This window comes from Labrus bergylta, chromosome 3 (genome assembly GCF_963930695.1).
Source record: "Labrus bergylta chromosome 3, fLabBer1.1, whole genome shotgun sequence".
Classification (NCBI taxonomy): domain Eukaryota; kingdom Metazoa; phylum Chordata; class Actinopteri; order Labriformes; family Labridae; genus Labrus; species Labrus bergylta.
The window spans coordinates 26,914,228-26,933,168 of record NC_089197.1 but is presented as its reverse complement, the minus strand read 5'-3'; the positions used below and the strand labels follow the sequence as shown (position 1 = coordinate 26,933,168).

The 18,941-nt window shown below is 41.4% G+C and overlaps 1 protein-coding gene across 2 annotated transcripts in view; it reads left to right on the top strand.

Moving 5' to 3' along the window:
* LOC109989959 (semaphorin-4B) overlaps positions 1–18,941 on the top strand; it is a 54,633-nt gene that overhangs the window by 25,902 nt on the left and 9,790 nt on the right. For both annotated transcript variants that reach the window (XM_020641915.3, XM_020641995.3), the window contains exons 3-8: positions 10,447–10,607; positions 10,863–10,925; positions 11,484–11,582; positions 13,552–13,663; positions 14,119–14,235; positions 14,609–14,766. In XM_020641915.3, coding sequence (XP_020497571.1) covers positions 10,447–10,607; positions 10,863–10,925; positions 11,484–11,582; positions 13,552–13,663; positions 14,119–14,235; positions 14,609–14,766 — 710 coding nt within the window. The remainder of the gene's footprint in view (positions 1–10,446; positions 10,608–10,862; positions 10,926–11,483; positions 11,583–13,551; positions 13,664–14,118; positions 14,236–14,608; positions 14,767–18,941) is intronic.

Here is an 18,941-nt window from a genome sequence, read left to right as displayed (position 1 = left end):
TGGCTCGACATAAACAGGGTCTGCAGCTTCACTTGCATACTTATCAAGTCGTATATAAACTAGCCTCAATTCAACAAGCACTATTGAGAGAAAACATGTAAAGCAGTTCTCCTCTTTGTCTGTAAAGTCTGCTAGAAAAGGGGGACAGGGGCTGTTTTCTCAAACGAGGACCCTTGCCTCAACATCGTGTTTTTCCTGGAAAACTGTCCCTCTCCTTTTTGTCCTCCTTCCCTCTCCTCCTGCTCTTTCCTTTTCTCCTAATGAGCAGACTAATCTCTCGTGTAGTGAGTGGTCTCTGCAGTGGAGGGGCTTGTCTGTTTTTCATTACCGATCTTGTACAGAGGGATAGCACAAAGGATCATGGGACTACAGTAACCATTGGTTAAGCATGTGGACTATATCCATGTTGGCTATCAGAAACTTCTCTGGTGGATGTATAAAGATGAGCTGAGTTATTATCTCAATCTCATTTAATTCTTTCCTTATGAATTATGAAAAAAAGCCCAATTATGAAAAATTCTGTACTCAATGAGAACAGCTTACATTAATGGGCTGGTTAGATTGTTTGGCAACTGCTGTTTTTTTTCTTTGTTTAACAGTCTGGGTCTCGTGCATTTGCTCTAGCGTCTCTTATGTCACCCTCTTCTTTTTGTAATTCTGGTTCCACTTAAAGCAGGTGTTCTTATTTGTAGCTTTCTTGCCAAGAGTGAGATGGAATGATAACACACCTTAACAATATATCCAAACCCTGTTATCAAATCTAATCAATAATGACTGACTGACTCTTTGAATCTATTAATGTATTGAATAACAACAAAGGCGACATTCAGATCACAGGAGAACATTTTTTTCTGAATACTTTAACACAGGCTGCTAGAAAAGACAATCAAAATAGCCATGAAGCCGAGCTGACGTCTACGCTGTGAATACAAAGTGTCCTTTTGTTTACATTTGGATTACATTTGGTGAATATTGTGTTTTTTCTCTCATGCATGCTAATCATGTGACCCTGGCTGTGTGTGGATCGCAGTGCAGAAAAACAGGAGGGGCAGCGATAGGGGGGGTCAGGCCAAATACTCATGACATGCTCCGATGCCCACCTAAAACCCAGCAAGGACACGCCCACTGATCCTGAAAAGAAAAGCAGTCTGTGGCTTCCAGCAGAGGTGGCACTCACAAGTGCCTGCTTATAACACCACAACAGCAGCAACAATGGAGAATAATTACAGCACATCAACTCCGTCTGTTTCAGACCTTTTAATGGCCTTGTCACTTGCACGCTCCAGGGAATGTACAGAAAAGTTCAGTCTTTGCAGATTTCAATCAGGAACATTTGATTTGAAGAAAATGGCAAGCAGCAAGAAATAATGTTGTAGCTGTTAATTAAGACAGACAGAGAGGAATGTGAGGTTAAGGAGAGTCATTAGGTTCTTTTTGTAGGATGCTGAGATGCATGGGGGACTTTTTCCAAAACAAAAATGTGGTTTGCTTCACAACTGTTAACATCTTATATTCCAGATTTTAATTTTTTAACATTACTAGTGACACTGAGAATACCCCCTTTTTGCATCGTCAAGAATTTGTGGAAATAATGGTTTCTGGTGTACTGGCCTTATATTACTCTGCACAACTCTTACAGTAAATTCACACCATACTTTTTTATGGAGCACATTTTTCAAACTAAAAGTAGGCCCTTTTTCAAAGAAAGATAATCTGAGATTTAGGTGTCATTTATGATTAGTCACTAAATGCTTCGTGGACTAAATGGGATCACTATCCCAACTTTAAAAAGCTGCATATAAATGTATCTGAGACGGATTCAAATCCAATTTTTTGAACCCCCCTCTAGGGGTTGAAGAGGTTTTGAATACATCCATCTCTGTGGGAAACACTTGTCAATTTTACTCCTCCCACAGTGTAACTATGTCAGGAACCAGCCTATGAAATATAGAGGAAAACTGTATACAGTAACAACCTCTGAATGAGCTATGCCCTCATTACCAGACGTATGATCTGAAGAAGTAGAATTTGTGGATTCCACTGATGTTGAATTTTACACGGTGGAACTTATAATATACAGACCATAAGTAGGTTTAAAACTGGGTTTGAGGACAAAACGTAACAGTTTAAAACATCTCAAGTGTTTTTAAATGAAGGACAGAACTTTCCTGATTGTGATCCAGTTTATTAATACGCTCCACATGCCTCTTATCCTACATGTGAAAAGAAAAAAACTGTGTGTTCTTGTGATGCCTGGCTGAATGTGCGTGCATGTGCGTGTGTGAGAAGCCATTAGCAAAAAGCGTAAAACCAACGTGCTCAGCCACTTCCTGTCATTGGGTACTTTGAGGTCGATGAGGAGAGAACAGGAGGCTCAGTTGAGACTCCAGTCCTGCTTTTCTCTTAAAGGGCCTCTTCAGAGGCTCACACACACACACACACACACACACACACACACACACACACACACACACACACACACACACACACACACACACACACACACACACACACACACACATACATACAGGTTAGATGGTCGTGTCTGCATGCTGTAGTATCACTCGTTGACCTTCAACACTTGCCGATACAAAGTAAGGGCACTCTGTACACAGGCTTCACCACTGCCCCCAAAAATGGACAAGTTTGCGAGCTAGAAACGACAGAGGAGATGTTTTAAACAGTTCTTTGATGGTTTTCTTACTGTAGCAGAAACCTTCTGTGAACATGTGCAGGCCAGCTGCATAAGGATGTAAGCCGTGCTAAATGAAATTACCTTTTTTTCTTCCAGTCTTCTTTGCTGAGTCATAGATAATGTGTCATTCATTTTTCCCGTTGTCTTATTGCTACAGCAGCTACTTTGCAACAGAAGAACTGATGCATCTAAAAGCACTTCCTTCTTGTTTTATAGGCACCTTTTGTTTTATGATTATTGTTATTTGAAACTTAAGTGATAAAAGCATTGAATTTCCTGTGACTGCTCCACAATAATAGCTTCTCCAATAGGAAACGATGATGAAGTCATTTATTGAAGCATTGAAACAGTGTCTGCATGCATAATTAACTTTTTATCCCTTGTGTAATGAAAGACATGTAAATGTCTGACCTACTATTAACAAGGAAAACTATTTTCTTGAGTGGTAATTACATCTTGATAAGTTGAAAATGTGTTGCTGGAAAGAAGTCATTTGTTTTATTTAAATGTTAGTGATTATAGGTTATAATCCAAGCGGCTTAAAAATGTCAATGCGGAAGTGCAAAATCCTGCAGTTCGTCGAGTGTCTGCTTGATGCTGGCTCCAGAAACACTGGAAGTCACATACACATGACTGGCAAAACAAATCAGTTTAACAGCATAAATAAACATGTTTACAGCTTGGTATAAAAACCAAAATAGGTCTGATTAGTTATTGTCATCACTGGCACACACTGTACCGGGGGTGCATTTTTTTTTAAACAGCGCTCTTTTGATTTGGAAAATAATACATGTTATCCATTATGCACATAGCTGACATGATTGGCTGACGGCTCTAACCCCCAATTCACACATACTCCGTGCGCGCCGCGGTCCGTCAGCGCCGCGCACTACGCTGTACTTAGCCTCCACTCTAGTCAATCATTGTGTTCACACAGCGCGCGCTGCCGTCCATCTCCGGAGCGTACCACCGACGGCACTACGCTCTGCTCCGTTTCAAATACGCAGTGACAGGAAGTCAGACAAGGAAACCCACAGAGCATCTTCAATTTCAAAATAAAACACAATAGTGTGTAACTGTGTTGTTGTTTTTGTGGGCAAACAGTCAGACTTTCAATGAGGACACTGTTTGAATGTCTGTTTAAATGATGTCTTAAAAGTGCAGCTACCACTTTTCACCAAAGGTGTGGCCAAAATAATGGAAGCTGACAGTTTCAAGACTGTGGCTGAAAACACTGCTGCCTAAAACTCTTTTTGTCATTTAAAAAACAAACACAGTAAATCGAGTCATTATTAACTACATTATTTTCAGCCATTTCAGTGGAACTCTACGTAAAACCCTGCAGCATGTCACACTTTCAGTTTTGATTAAATCCTTGTGTATCAGATTCCAGTGACATCCACTGAGTCTTGCTCCTGGAGGGAGTGGGTACGAGGAGGATTGAGTGGAAGACGTTAAAGAGGCACGCCACACACGACAAGCACAGACACGTCTGTTTTGAATTGTCGGTGTGAGGAAATCGCACAACTATCTGTCTCCGTCTCCCTGTGTTTCAGCGTGTGTTTAAATAACTCACTCAGATACCACAGAGTGTCTCTCTCTGTCTCTCCAAGCTAATATCCAGGATTTCAAAAGCTTTCAGCCGTGATAGACCACTGCGCTCCATCGCTCTGCTGCTCTGAGTGCTGGCTGGTAGCGTGCCAAGGCAGAGTGCATCAGGATGACACCTAAGAGCCAATAATTACAGAGCAGAGCATCATGTGTGTCATTCTCTTGTTCTATGCTTTTAGAGGCATGCAGTGTGTTGTTCACTGACCTCATCCCCGGTTTGCGTCTTGAAGATGTTGTTTTTTCTCAAGCGGATGAATGAGGCGTTTTTTTGGCAATTCGGGACATGTACAGTACATATTAATGTTAGTCAACTGAGCAAGTAGTCAGTCAATTTTTGGTTTTCTGTTGCCCTGATTACGGCCTGCACATGTAATCATGTGGCACCATTTACACCTTTTTACTGCATAATAATCCTCTCACATACAGCAAACACTGGACTCGCACACTGTCAGGCTCTGGTTATTATCTACAAGGTGCAGCTGTCCCTCAGTATGATGTGTTCACACACTCTCTCTCTCTCTCGCTCTCTCTCTCTCACACACACATACACGCACAAACATAAACTAAAAACGGACATAACACACAGCATGTTATGTTCACACAAAATTGTAGCAGTGCAACAAAATAATTCCCAGTGATTTCTAACACCCAAACACATCTGTGAGACTCACATATACCGTAAATGTCACACTCATTCTGATTCAGTGAGGTCTGTTTTCATTTACAGACCGGCAAAGTGTGATTTGAAAATATAAGAATCCACTCATGTTGCCAGAGTGACTTAAAAAAAAAAAAAAGTAAATAGTTTGTGCTAAAAATACAAAGAAAAGTTTGCCTAGACCTGGTCTGTGTTTTCATCAAAGGTGTGTGTCCTCTAACTGCGCAGACAAACAGTGTTTCTGCTCCGACTTGTCGAACAAATTACAGCAGTAGCACACAACAGAGCTGTGTTTGGATGCCAGTAGTCACCACCAGCCAATAAACAACCATCACTTCGCCCAAAATTCAGGAGAAGCAGAACTGCGATGACCTTGAAGTGACTTTTCTGGGCTTCAGTCAGGGAGCTGCACCGCTGCTATGAGGTTCTTTGTCAAATCGAGTCAAACAGAGAGCCTTGAAGCTGTGCGCTGTGGTGTAGCTTTGCTTGGCAGAGAGCAGAGGTTTCTTTTCTTTTTTTATATATATATTTGTGCCTTGCATGTAAGATAGCAGAGTTGATATTAATCTCACAGCAAACTCTGCTACTCTCTGCTCTCCTCTGGGTTTTCTCTGCCTGGGATGCAAGTGAACCCCTTTGTCCCCGTTGCCCCTTCACCTTGTGACTTGGCTCATGCTGCTTTAGTAAATCTGGGGCATGTTTACAGTCGGGGCTTTTAGGAGTCTCTTGGCAAGTGTACACCTACCGAGCCGCCGATCAATCGCCCCGCCCTCGGAGTACTATTAGACAGAAGAAAAAGAGGTTGATCCTGCCTCGTTTGCTCTGAAATATGATGCCTGCCAAAGGGTTGGCATGGATTTTATTACTCAGCCAGGCTGTGTCTGTAAACTTGCACCCTCTGATGATATCTTAGTTACCTAATGGTGAGTAAGCACCCAATGAGCACACTCAGCTGTGATGTGAATGAATAGATTCAGAGGGGGCAAATTTCAATTGATGTCACTGTGCTGTTTTGGAGGTCTGGTTTCTAAACATTTATAGATATCACAAAAATGTAATTGATTAAAAGATATTTGAAGATATTTATGGAAAAAAAAAGTGAATCCTTGTGGCCATGAATTGGTTTTCTTAACACATACAACATTACAGCCACTTTTTTGCAGACATTTTGGTAAACAGCTTTTCACTTTCTGTTATAGGTAAGATGAAAACATTTGCACCACCTTCATGTCTGTGGTGTAAGCTACTCCAGGTAGCTTTACATAAAAGACTTGACAAAGTTAGCATAGTTTCCTCCACAGCTGACACAGGTTTCAATGTTTAATTAAAACATCTTTAATATTTGTGTTGGGGTTAATGTGTTTTCTTTGACCTGTTATGTGAAAACATTGTCTCCAGGCAGGTGAGCTTCAATTCAAGCAAAGTGGATGTTTCAAACCCCTTGTGACATCACTTAGGCAGCTTACAAATTGGGGATAGTATAAACTCCACATACATACCGATGAAATGCAAGCAGAATTTGAAATTCTTAAGTAAAGATTTAAATTCTAACCCTTTGTGTATCTTATGTAATTCAACAAGTTTGTAGCTGATCATTGTGTATGCCAAGAATTTCTCTCACTACAAAGCAAACATTTCTGTGAACACAGAGCAGCAGCTCTCTGCTCCTGCCAGCTTTCCTGCTCTGGTAAAAAAAAAAAGTATCATTGCATTAGAAAGAATGTTTCAGCCAAAATTGGGTTTTCTCCTATTAGTTTGTTAAAGGGGATTTGCAAATTGTTCTTCAAATAATACATCCTTTGATCTATGCACCTGCCCTTCAGTTTGTAGGTCTGAACAAATACTTATTATGCCATGCAGCCCTTATAACCTCAGAGAAATTATGAGATAAATAAATATGAGAATGGTTTGCATGCAACCTGTGATGCTATGAAAAAAAAGTAAGTACTGGCAATAAAGCAGCCATATTGATGGAAGGTGTGATGTGATGAGTATTAGCAGAGGTTAAAGTCCAGCTTGGTGACAGCCAGCTGATTAAACAGGCCAGTGATGAATGGACATGGAACCTGGCTGTGAAATGGCCTGCAGATGCCTGACATTTTGCTGCAAGCATGTCAAAACACACAACTGATCAGCTGCAAAGGAAAGTGCATTAAAAAAAAAAAAAAACCTATGTGGATTAAAACAGTCAGAGGAAGCATCGAGTTTCTGCAGCTTGTAACAGCTCTGACGTTTGTCACGCATCAGAAATCCATCTCAGAGTTCTTTTTAAATATTTCTCCTCTCGTCTGCATGTTTCTTGATAGGTCAACATCTTAATCGTCCTGGAAACCACAACTCCTACTCACTACCCCAACCTCTAATCCCCCCCCCCACACACACACACACACACACATCCTGCCAAGTAGCCCCCGACTCCTTCGAGTTAGCTCTCCTCCGCTCTCCTCCGCTCTCCTCCGCTCGTTATTTCATTGTCTGTCTAAGAGGATGTCGCTGTGATTCATGTCAGAGAGTTTTAATATGCTGAGGGAAGGCTGATTGTGGTTCCAGTGAATGGGTAAAACTCAGGGGAGCCATGACAGTGAAGCGATGATATGTCCCCCCTGTTGGGAGGAGAGCTGGCACTGCTTTGTCTGCTAACAGCGGGGTCCAACGGGACTGAATCTAGCTCACTTTATGAGCATTTAGGACATCTTTAACAGACTTACTTTACCTTGAAATAAACAAGTTATTCCTTCCCCACATAACTTTTTCCCTGTCCTGGATGACCTAAGCATGACAATAGGAAGTTTTTTTTTAATCCATCCCCTCCCTGGATTATAATGACAGGCCCCTCTCTTCATTGACTCCAGATGTGAAACGTTTTAAACAGAACGAGGGCTGTTGATCTGGAAAGAGCCTAAGATTTGATTTTTGGACCAGATCTGGTTTGTGCAGCTGGCTCTAACTCCCATAAGGGGAAGACGATCATCTGCCAAAGCGCCTTGAGTGTTAGTTGAACCATTTGTTTGTGAGCACATTGAAAAGTTTAAGTCGTGGGTTGTAAACGTTTATTGCTGTTTACTGCCTCCATTTGCATTACGGTCCAGCGAACCACCTGGAGTGCTGGAGATAAACCAACTGCTGGTGTCTTTTTTCCTGCCGTCAGAAGTGTCTAAATTTGAATTAATTTAGCTGGTTATACACGGGGAAAGGGCTGTAAACGGTTTAACTGCAGCAAATATTAGTGTTGACGACTCTCGATACGAGCCAGTAATCTTATTTGGACAAGCAAATGGAGTGTGTGACCCCCAGCGTTTTGGCTTGAGGAGCACATGGAGTGTGTTTAATATGTTTGGAATGAGAGGAAATGGATAAACATTTGCAAAGATGGGGAAAAACGGCAGAGGATGAGAAGTATGTAAGCAGAGGATGCACAAATATTTGATTGCACATATCCCATGTCTTTGGTGACCTCTCTAGAAGATTATTAGTCCAAAAGATATGAAGCGAATAACATCCACAAAACCTAACTCAGTAATTTCTCTAAGGATAACAATGACTGTAAACTAGTTTTCATGTCGTCTTTGACTTTCTACCTCCATTTATATTGCGTAGTTTGAGCAGGTTATAACACGGGGACAAGGCTGCAAAATCAACCCAAACCTCTTTTGAGCTCTTTTGCAGTGAAAGATTGTAAAAAAACTGCTGTTGATGCTGCTGCAGAGGATCAGAGATTGTTAGCGATGCCAAAGAAAAAGCAATAAATGCATTCATTGAATCTGTACTTAATAACAAGAACCACTTGATTCTACAGAGAGGGAGTGATGTGGGGGGAAAAAGTAACTCATTTGACTTATGGCCGACCGCAAAAGAGATCCGTTTGAAGAGTGTTGCAGCAGCAGAATGAAGCAGATTTGGATGGGTGTTGAGCTGAAGAGGCTTTTACCCTGATGCCAGCACAGAGCAGAGAGCAGGCCAGCACATGAAAGTGTGGATGTGGCTCACTGGCACACATGTGACATGTTTTCACTGAGCTACAGGAGCTGTTGACTACAACCAGCCAGAGGATAAACAAAGAAAGGGGACAGTCAAAAGATACATGGGATGACAACAAACTCAATGACAGTTGTTCTTGTTGGTATAATAAATTGATTTGAATTAAACTCACAACTATGTGTTAAGCTGCAGATGATTTGATGTGATGTTTGTGCACCTGGTCTTATTCCCTGCTAAATGTGTGGCTCTTTGTAGGCAAAAAACAATTATTATTATTATTTTATTTTTTTTACAAAATTCATTGGAGTAGCCAGAATAGTCGCCTCTGACAAGGAAAATAGCCAATCACAGTTTAGATTTTTGGGGGTGGCACCTGGGGTGTCCAATCAGATTTCAAGGGTGGCCCATCCAGTCACATACACAGCACAGCAAAGAAAATCAGTTTTTACAGCATAAATAAACATGTAAGCAGCCTGGTACAAAAACGATTTTTGAACGGCTCCGTCTTGATTTTATGAACAATAAGTGTTTATCCATAGTTGGGCGCTTAGTTGACATGAGGCTTAAAACCCCCCTCGGCTCCAACTCTCAGCCTGTCGTAAGGTTGACTAAAAGTTAGGGTGAGACATGGTTTCCAGTAGAGGTGGGGTAAAAAATTGATACAGTATAGTATTGTGATATTATATCGTCTCATGGCTGCCAAGTATCGATATTTTTAGATATGCTTTTTAAATTTTTAACTGCTGAAGGGGTTGCACAATTCATTTTGAACAAGTTGCATTGTTAAGAATTCATGTTAAAGTTCAATTAGACTGAGAATTGTATCTTATTTAACAAAACCGTTCTTGATTTAGTTTAGTGTAGTGGACATAAAATGCAGTTAAAAAGCTTAATCGGAATATATTGTATCGCAATTCTCAGCATATCGCAAAACGTTAAAAATCGCAATAGAATCGTATCGTGTCTCGAGTATCGCGATAAGATCGTATTGTGGGTACTCTGGTGATTCCCACCCCTAGTTTCCAGCATTGCAACTGCAGACAATGAGCCTTTTAAGTCCCCTGCCATTACAGATGGCTGACGTCACTCAGGCTTCTTCCATTAATATTTACAGTCTATAGCTGTACAAACGTCAACTTTGTCAGCTTTTTGTCATCTAATAACATGAATTTAAGAAATTTTGTTAATATGAGGAGATGAAGTTTGGGAACCCCTTTTAAACCCTTAAACTTTCTCAACATGCATTCATTAAGAAATGCTGTTTGATATGGAAATCATTGGTTGCTTTTCTCCGTGCAGAAGGCACGAACTGTCTTCACAGCTTGGCAGAATCATGAGCGTTGTAACTGGGGATCAATTGATGTGCTTGTGAGCACTTTTATGCGTGTTCTTGTACTTTCAGCATGAGGGTATTGTTCTGTACCAGTCTGTTCCTATTTTCCCTCTCCTCTTATGCGATAATAATCTCAAGAGTGTGTTTTTTTTCTCCTGCTCTTTTCCCCAGATGCAAAGGAAAGGTCGGCCAAGAGATTCTCTGCAGACGGTGTCTACAATTACACGTCTCTGCTGCTTAGCCAGGAGGACGACATGCTGTACGTCGGAGCCCGGGAGGCGCTGTTTGCCCTTAGCCTCTCGGACATCAGCAAGAACAAGCTGCAGAAGAATGTGAGTACATGTCAAATGGATAATCAGAGAATAACCTGTATTTATGCTGAGTCCAGTACAATGTTTCCATGTTACATGCCTGTTGAATCAAGCAGCATCCTGTACTTGTTATATGAAGTGTTTTCTCTTTATTGTGCCATAACACACAACATCTTCTTTGTACATTCTGATATTAAAGAAACAGTCCTGAGCAAAATAAGCATGGTTTCCTGTATTCAAAATCACTCATTCAGGGGTTTTCTTTTTCTTCTTCAGCTGACGTGGGGCACTCCTGCAGGAAAAAGAGAAGAATGCAGCTTCAAAGGGAAGAACCTGGAGGTGAGAGGCATCTTAAACTGCTGCAGCACAATAATGAAAACACCTCAGGAAAATAGCTCTATAAAGACAGCATGGAAAGGATGGGTTTACTTGTAAGGGGTGTTTGTTTTTTCTTCCCTTCCTTTCCTTTTTGTCCCTTCCTGCTCTGAATCGTTTCACTGGTGTTTTGAGAAGATAAACTGAGTTCTGTGTTGACAAACCTTTCCATTTCTGACAAACAGATTCATCAAGTGTGCAGGCTCGACAGGGAATTACTTCTTTTTGAGATTGTGTGCACTGCTTCTTCTACTTTGTCTGTCTATTACTGTGTTGTCATGCCAGCTGTTGTATCCCTAGGCGACAAACCTTGTTACTCTTTGTACTGCAGCGTACAGCTTTGTCTGTGTTTTACAGAGAAGCGGGGAGATGCTGGGAGGTTTTCCTCATAGCATTCTAATATTCCTAACAATTTGTATCGAATACTTTCTGAAGTATTTGTCAGGCACAGAATTTTAAGGATTTCTCCTCATGCAGTTGTGAGAATTTCTTGTGAATGTCTCTCTGTTTTTCCCCATCCAGACTGATTGCTTCAATTACATCAAAATTCTCCTGCGGCTGAACAGCACTCATCTCTACGTGTGTGGGACCTATGCCTTCAGTCCTATTTGTGCCTACATAGTAAGTATTAACCTCTCATCCAGACCTTCAAGAGTTGATTTTTCTCTTTCTATCAAAAGAAGTCTTGGTTTTTATATCCCTTCACTTCTCTCACTAGCTCAGCTTTGAATTTTTCCACATTTTCTGGTGTTCTTTGGGAATCAGGCTCTTTTATCTACCATGTCAGCATTTGATCTGCAGTTATCCAGGCGTAGCCACATGCTGCTGAGCCACTCTAGCCAGACAAGTCAACAGGGGGTACAGGAGCTGTGTGGTTTCCAGCAATAGGGAAGCACAAGATCTGTTTGTGTTGCAGAGGAGTAAATCTGGAGCGATTGTAACCGACAACAGAATGACATTGATTTCAGTGATAGAGGGGTAGTCGAGCTTGGCGACAGCTCTGCTCTTAAAGCCGGGTATTAAACTCTGTCCTTTGGACTTCAGACAGACAGAAAATAACGGGCGATCTCAGACTGAAGATGACCTTGCAGGACCTTCGGCCCTGAACTGGGATTCCGGGCATCTCTGAACCCGAACAGTCAGGATGAACACTTTGTCATGTTGATGGAGTCCAGAGCTGTGTGTGTGCGTGTTTGTGTGTCACACAGGACATTCCTACTGGCCACACACTCTTATGAATGCACATTATTAATGTTAATAAATGTTTTATTTTCCTAGCTGTTCTCAAAACAGTCTCAGGGTTTTTTTTACTGGCAGTGAGTCACTGAATCCAAGGAGATCCAGTAAACAATCCAATGACAGACATGAATTAAAACAAGGCCTAAGTGCAACAATAACTCGTTATGACGGAGCATGGGAAGATTGTCCAAGCAGCAGAGGCATTTATACTGTCATGCTTGATATGATGAGAAGTAAAAGGAACAAGTTGTTTCAAATATGATGAACAAGTGAAGGTGGGGGGGGGGGGGGGGGGGAACTACCGTCTAAATTCTGTGCCAAAATGCTTTTAGCTCAGCTAAAGCTGACATGACCGACACAAGTCACACAAATCACAGGAGTTTGAAAATGATGGTTAGTTAAGAATTAAATCACTGCAGTTTTAATGTCAATATAGGCATGTTGTTTTTTATCATGAAAAAAGAACCTGCAAAATAAATGCTCATATTGATAAAAAATGCTGCTTCTCGGTTTTATTAATTTGGAAATTGAATCTCGTTGAGCTTTGGGTTGTCTGGCATACACACAGAAAATGTCATTAGTACAAGATTTCATCCACACTTGCCGTAGTATGACTCACTGTCATTTTTGTTAGTCCCTCCCTGCCCACAGTTTACAGGATATCTGCTAAATATTCAGACCCCCGTTTAACTTAAGTACATTTATTGTATCTCAGACAAAAAAACATGAATTAAAGCGCAGACACGTAGGATAAACCCAAGTGTTGTCTACGGCTCTTTATTGACTGAAACTTAATCTTAGTTTTGTCATCAGTCCTGAATGAATGAATTACATCGTCTACTAGATTTAACCACTAAAAAAGGAATTTAAGGACATCAGTTGTGCCATTTTTTTTAACACATCCAGTCAAGAAGAAATAAATCCTGAGTGCTAGATTCCATCCCTTAAGACTTCTCTGTTGACTCTCTCGCAGGCTATCTGTTCCCACTTTTGACATAAATCTGCAAAAAAATGGGCCAGAAATGTTTTCTTTAGGGACTCAGAATCTTCCTGAATCAGTCAGACTCTTACTTTTCTTACATTTAAAGGACTATTTTGTACAGAGGATGTGAAGTGTCACCCTCTTTGCCTATGATATTTGGCTTATTTACCAGAGATAAGTACTACACAGTTCTAAGTGACCAAAGTAACATTACTGTAACAGTGCTGTCATATTGCAGAGAATAAATGCAGAGAATAAGCTGTTAGTTGTGAGCTCATTTTAGCTCAGCCTTTACTGTAAGTAGACTTTAATTGGACTGTGCCTGAGGGACGTGTGTGTGTGTGTGTGTGTGTGTGTGTCTTGTCTCAGAACACATCAACGTTCACACTGGAGAAAGATGAAGTGGGCGAGGTCGTGATGGAGGACGGGCGCAGCCGCTGCCCCTTTAATCCAGAGTACAAATCCACTGCCATCATCGTTGGTATGTCATAACTCAAGGGTGTTTTTTCTCTCTCTCTCTCTCGTCATGTTAATATAAACATTTGTCATGAGAAATAACTAGTATCATTATGAGTGGCTTCTGCATGAAAACACCCTCAGCTGTTTTCTGGAGTAACTCTGATGCCAATTACAACTTTGATTCAGTAATAATTCATGATCCGCACGCTAATGTCTTCTGTCTGTGTCAGTCATAAAGAGCCGGACACCAGCAGACTCTGTTTGTGTTTGAGCTGGATTCATGTGGAAGAAATGATTTGTCTAAGCCCTTTCTCAGACTGCTCTCAGTTCACTCCAAACTACTTCAGACTTCCTCCGCTGCAGTCAAGAAAGCCCCCAGCACATCATCTCCATATATCTTATCATGTTTAAATTAATGGCAAATCAGGCTCCTCATTTCAAATATTAAAGCGTTTTTTTTTCTTCTTGTTCTTTCAGATGGTGAATTGTACACGGGTACTGTCAGCAACTTCCAAGGGAATGAACCTGTAATTTACAAGAGTTTGGGTCAGGGAACTGCTCTGAAGACAGAAAACTCTTTGAAGTGGCTGCAAGGTAAGACTTTATTTAAAGTCAGGAGATAAGACTGCTTTTTCTCCACAAATCTTCCATTATGTTCTCAACAGAGTAGATAAGCTCAAAAAAGTAGCCACCATTAGTGGCTAATGCATGCAGACTGAGAGCAAAGTCAAGCTGTATCAGTCATAGCACATGCACTTCAAAACCCAGAGGCACACACACACATACACACACACACACACACACACACACACACACACACTCAAACAATCCTGTGTAAACTCTCTCCAAAGGTACGATGGCACCAAAGGCTGAAAAAATAGCTCCCTTGTGTTTATGATGAAGGTATAACATCTTTCTCTAAACACATATTTTCCTTTGCGTTTTTTTTTTCTGCTATTTTTAACAGATCCTGTCTTTGTCGGCTCAGCTTACATCGAGGAGAGTCAGCCAATAGGAAACCCCGTGGGAGACGACGACAAGATTTACTTCTTCTTTAGTGAGGCGGGAAAAGAATTTGACTTCTTTGACAACACCATTGTGTCGAGGATTGCTCGCGTGTGTAAGGTAAGACACCTGGGGTTAGACTGAGGCCTTTACACGAGGTATTCATGCACAAAATACGAGGCACAGCAGGGTTTAAGCTTTCTCTCTTTAATCCTGTTACAATTACCTCAAAACAAGGCGGGACGCTCCCATGTCAAAGCATGTTTGGTAGCATTTAACCGAACGAGTACATGCAATGGAAACATGTCACTGTTGCATTAAAGCTTTCTGTATTTGACCATGTTTTCAACAGATTTGGTATCCCCTTGCCTGAATCATCCTCTCCTACTTCACCATACTGCCCTCCCTCTCTTTTTTTCCACTGCAATGTCATCTCCCTCTCTCCTTCCATCTCCCTCACAATGTCAGCTGCACTCGTCCGTTCCTCTAGCTCTTTGCCTTTCTCCACCAGTGCTTTGAGCTTTGCAGGCATTATTAGTATTCAAGGGGCTTCGCAGCAATATGAAATGCTTTTTTTCTCTCTACACTATGGCCTGTTTTTTGTTGCAGGCACACTGTAGCAACTGCAGAATTTACTCGCGTCATTTAAACTGCTGACGTCATTCCCCTCCTCCCTCTCACAGAGTTTAGTTTGTTTGATCACCCCTGAAGAATCAACAGCAGACTTTATCCCTTTCCACCTGTCATCAGATCAATTAAAGAGCAACGAAGCTGCCCGATATACACACACTCAGCATCCTCCCTGTCTGATACTCTTGTTCATGGAGGCATTAATGTGAGTAATCGTGGGGACAGCATGTAATCTTAAGTGACAGCTTAATGACTTAGTCCTGCTTGGCTCTGCCACTCGGTGCTGCGACACCTCTGGAAGCCAGCACAGCACCTCCCGAGTTCTATATATGGAAATCATTGACAGAAAGAGCCCCCCCCCTCCCGCCCCAGACTGTTGTAACTTGCTGCAGATGCACTGTGCAATGGAGACAGAAGAATGGCTTTCTCTGCTCGATAAAGGGCTTTTATTTCAGAGGAATGTAGCAGCCTTCTTTTTTCCTGACAGCTTTCTTTTCAGTCAGTTCTGTGGCTGTGCAGCAGTGATGCAGGTGGTTTATTCTCCAGTGTGTCAGGTCAAACGCTGAGAACATTTACAAATAAGTGCATCGAGATGACACATAAGAAATGTGTCCTACCATCTAGTTTCTAAAAGTAAAGCTGTGAACAAACTTCTTCAAATGGATGTCAAATTTCAGCTGTTTGACAAAGCCTTTCTATTTATTGGCTACCCTCAGCAGAAGTTATTCACTATTTGACTTATTGTACCCAATCAGCTGCTCCCTTCACTCCAGCAGAAAATGTTGGTTGTCTGCAAAACTTTGTATTATGTTGTATATGTATATATATAGATATATATATATATATTATAGTGAAATGAGTGTGATATAAAAAATAAGCTTGTGTCAGCGATTGTTCCCATAGAAACCTGGCTCTTAGTCTAGACTTGCCCTGGGGTAGAGAGATTAATTAATGTTCTATCACTTATTACATTGGAGGTTTTCAAAGCCTGACAGTGATCCAGCCTGCAAACAAAATCTAGACGTGGAACTGTACCATGAAATCTCTAACAAACTACAGTTTCACATAAAGCTCTGGTGCTTCTGATCAGCTTGTGCTCGACGGTCATGCATTCAGTAGGTTACAGTGTGGCCTACAACTCAAGCCAGCTTATATTTGTTTCAGACAACTTTCTTTGAATTACCTCAATGCCAAAGAATACCAAAAACAGGACTGATTCACAGGAAATGTCTTGAGTAAGAAGAAGTGCATTACTGTATATGTATGGAGGGTGCACATTAGAAACTGAGATCCACTGGAAATATGTGAATGATGTCCGTGTGGATTTGATGCAGGTTGCAGCAATCAGGCTCTATGTTCAAGTCCCTTAACTGTGACAATCAGTTGTGTGCATCTTCCTCTGCTGCTGCTACTACTGTTGTTGTTGTTTTTTAGAATTCACCTGTCCTACCCTTAGTGTCTTTACTTAATTTGAACCCTTTTTTTTCCGCCTCTCCAAGCTACTAGAGCTCTGCATTAAGCAATTCTCAGAACAAAATGAAATGTGGCCTTCAGAACAGATCAGTCTCAAATGTTTTGGAGACATTAGGTCCTGAGTTGCTGCAGCTGGACATCCTAAGTCATGAACATGTTCACCACTTTCTGGGAATAGAGTTTAAATTTGAGCACACACCCCGTTCACTCCCTCATTGAGCAGAAAGTGCTGAACTCAGATCCGAGTTAGGTAACACTGAGCTATGAAGACTCCTCCCTGTTAGCGGCCTCAGTATCTGTAACTCACTGACGGAGAGCATGCACTCCCTTTTTTCTCTATTTAACAGACCAAGGCCAGATATGTGTGAATGTGGTTTACATCAATATCTGAAATATTTTGGATGTTGATCTTGGCAGACATTTTGCTACCTTATAAAGATGACATGTTTCTTTTTTTAAGATAAGATAAATCAAAGCCTCTTCTGTGTTTCAAAGCTCTTCTCACTACTGTTTTACTGAAGTTTGCCGAGCAAATCTGCTTCCAAGTTGTTTTTTGTCCCCCCTTTTTTCCCAACCGCCCCTCCCTCCTTCCACTCCTTTTTCTTCTTTTGTTTATTCAGGTGTGCACACTGAGGGACTGAGGGGAGCAGGCAGATTATAAACATTGTGTGGCACCCACTTCTTTTTTACCTCTTCATCTGCGTCAAGGAATCAAAAATACGAGGTCAAGATAAAATTCACGAGCAGTGTAACACGGCACAAAGAGGGGGAATATATTTCTGGAGAGCAGTTATTGGGAGGAGTGGTCGATACGATTGAAAATACAAGCTTCACAGCGGAGCACAGTAACAACAGCGTGGACAGCTGAGAGAGCAGGAATGTGGGCTTCTCATTATGTGGACAGGCTACCACCACAGCCTAGTAATTGGCTCCCAGACCGGGCATCAGTCCCACGAGGTTTCACCTCCCCACTGAGCTACATGATTGTTTTTGTGTAAGCACACACAGAGGAGGAAGCAGACGTAGTTATAGGTGTACGTTTTATTATCTCTCCTGGTGCTGTTGCGTTGGAGTTGTTCAAGATTTAGGGGGCCGTGTTGTTGATGGGATCGTTTGGACCTGGGACAGGAGAGCTGTCTTGAGATAGGGCGAGACCACTTGTTTTTGTCGTTTTCTTCCTCCTCCTCTTCCCCCTCCTTGTTCCCCTGTGTTTTTCAGCTTGCTTTTTTTTTTTTTTTTTAGGAGTGTCTTGGTGTGTCTTTACAAACCCTTTGATAATTGCCAGTCATCGCAAAGTCGTCTGATAACAGTTTATGTGAGCATTTCCAGAAAGCTCAAAATGAGCGAATGCCTCTTCTCTATCTTATAGAAGACCGACTGAATTGCTGATGTGGACTTCAAAGATGTAATTAATAACTAACCATTGTTTGTTTTCATTTCCACCGTCTCTCCTCCTTCAAAGAGCAGCTGATATGTTCTTGCCAAGTCTTCTTTTATGCGAGATTTTTTTTAATCTTCTGAGTTTTATCGTCAAAACATCCTTTGAATTTCAGTTGAAATGCACCACAAGAAAGGACTTCAACACTTGAAATTAATCAGAACATTGAAATCAGGGTTGGTTGTGATTATTTTTCCTCCTTGTATCCTAAAATAACAGGTGATAATCACTTTCAGGTTTCCTGGCCTCAACAGCGCCTTCTGTAGCAAACAGGAGGAAATGCAGCTTTAACACAACACAAGGGACTCCACATGCACAGCTGGTCGATAGCAGCACAAAAGAAGTCCACACACACTGGCTGTAACGTCGCTCATTATGTTTCAGCTTCTCTATACAAAAAAAATAAAAATGTTTTTACAGAATCTAACACTTGAACCCTACTCTGGTTTAATCAGCTGAAAGTTTATCTTTGCTCCACTCCACTCCTGGTCTAGTGTCCAGAGCTCACTCTGTCACATTTACTCTCATAACTGAATCATCAATGGTCATGAGCCACAGCCTTCACCAGAAACATAGGCTTTGAAGGAGGGCTTTGCATGCTCTTCTACTACGTCACTCTCCTCTCTTTGTGTCCAGATTTAGTATCATGATCTTTTGAGACTCAGCAGTAATAAAACAGTGACAAACATTTGAATCTTTATCAGATGTTTGTTACATCTGCTCCCATCACCCTCCTCTATGTCCTTACAAACGT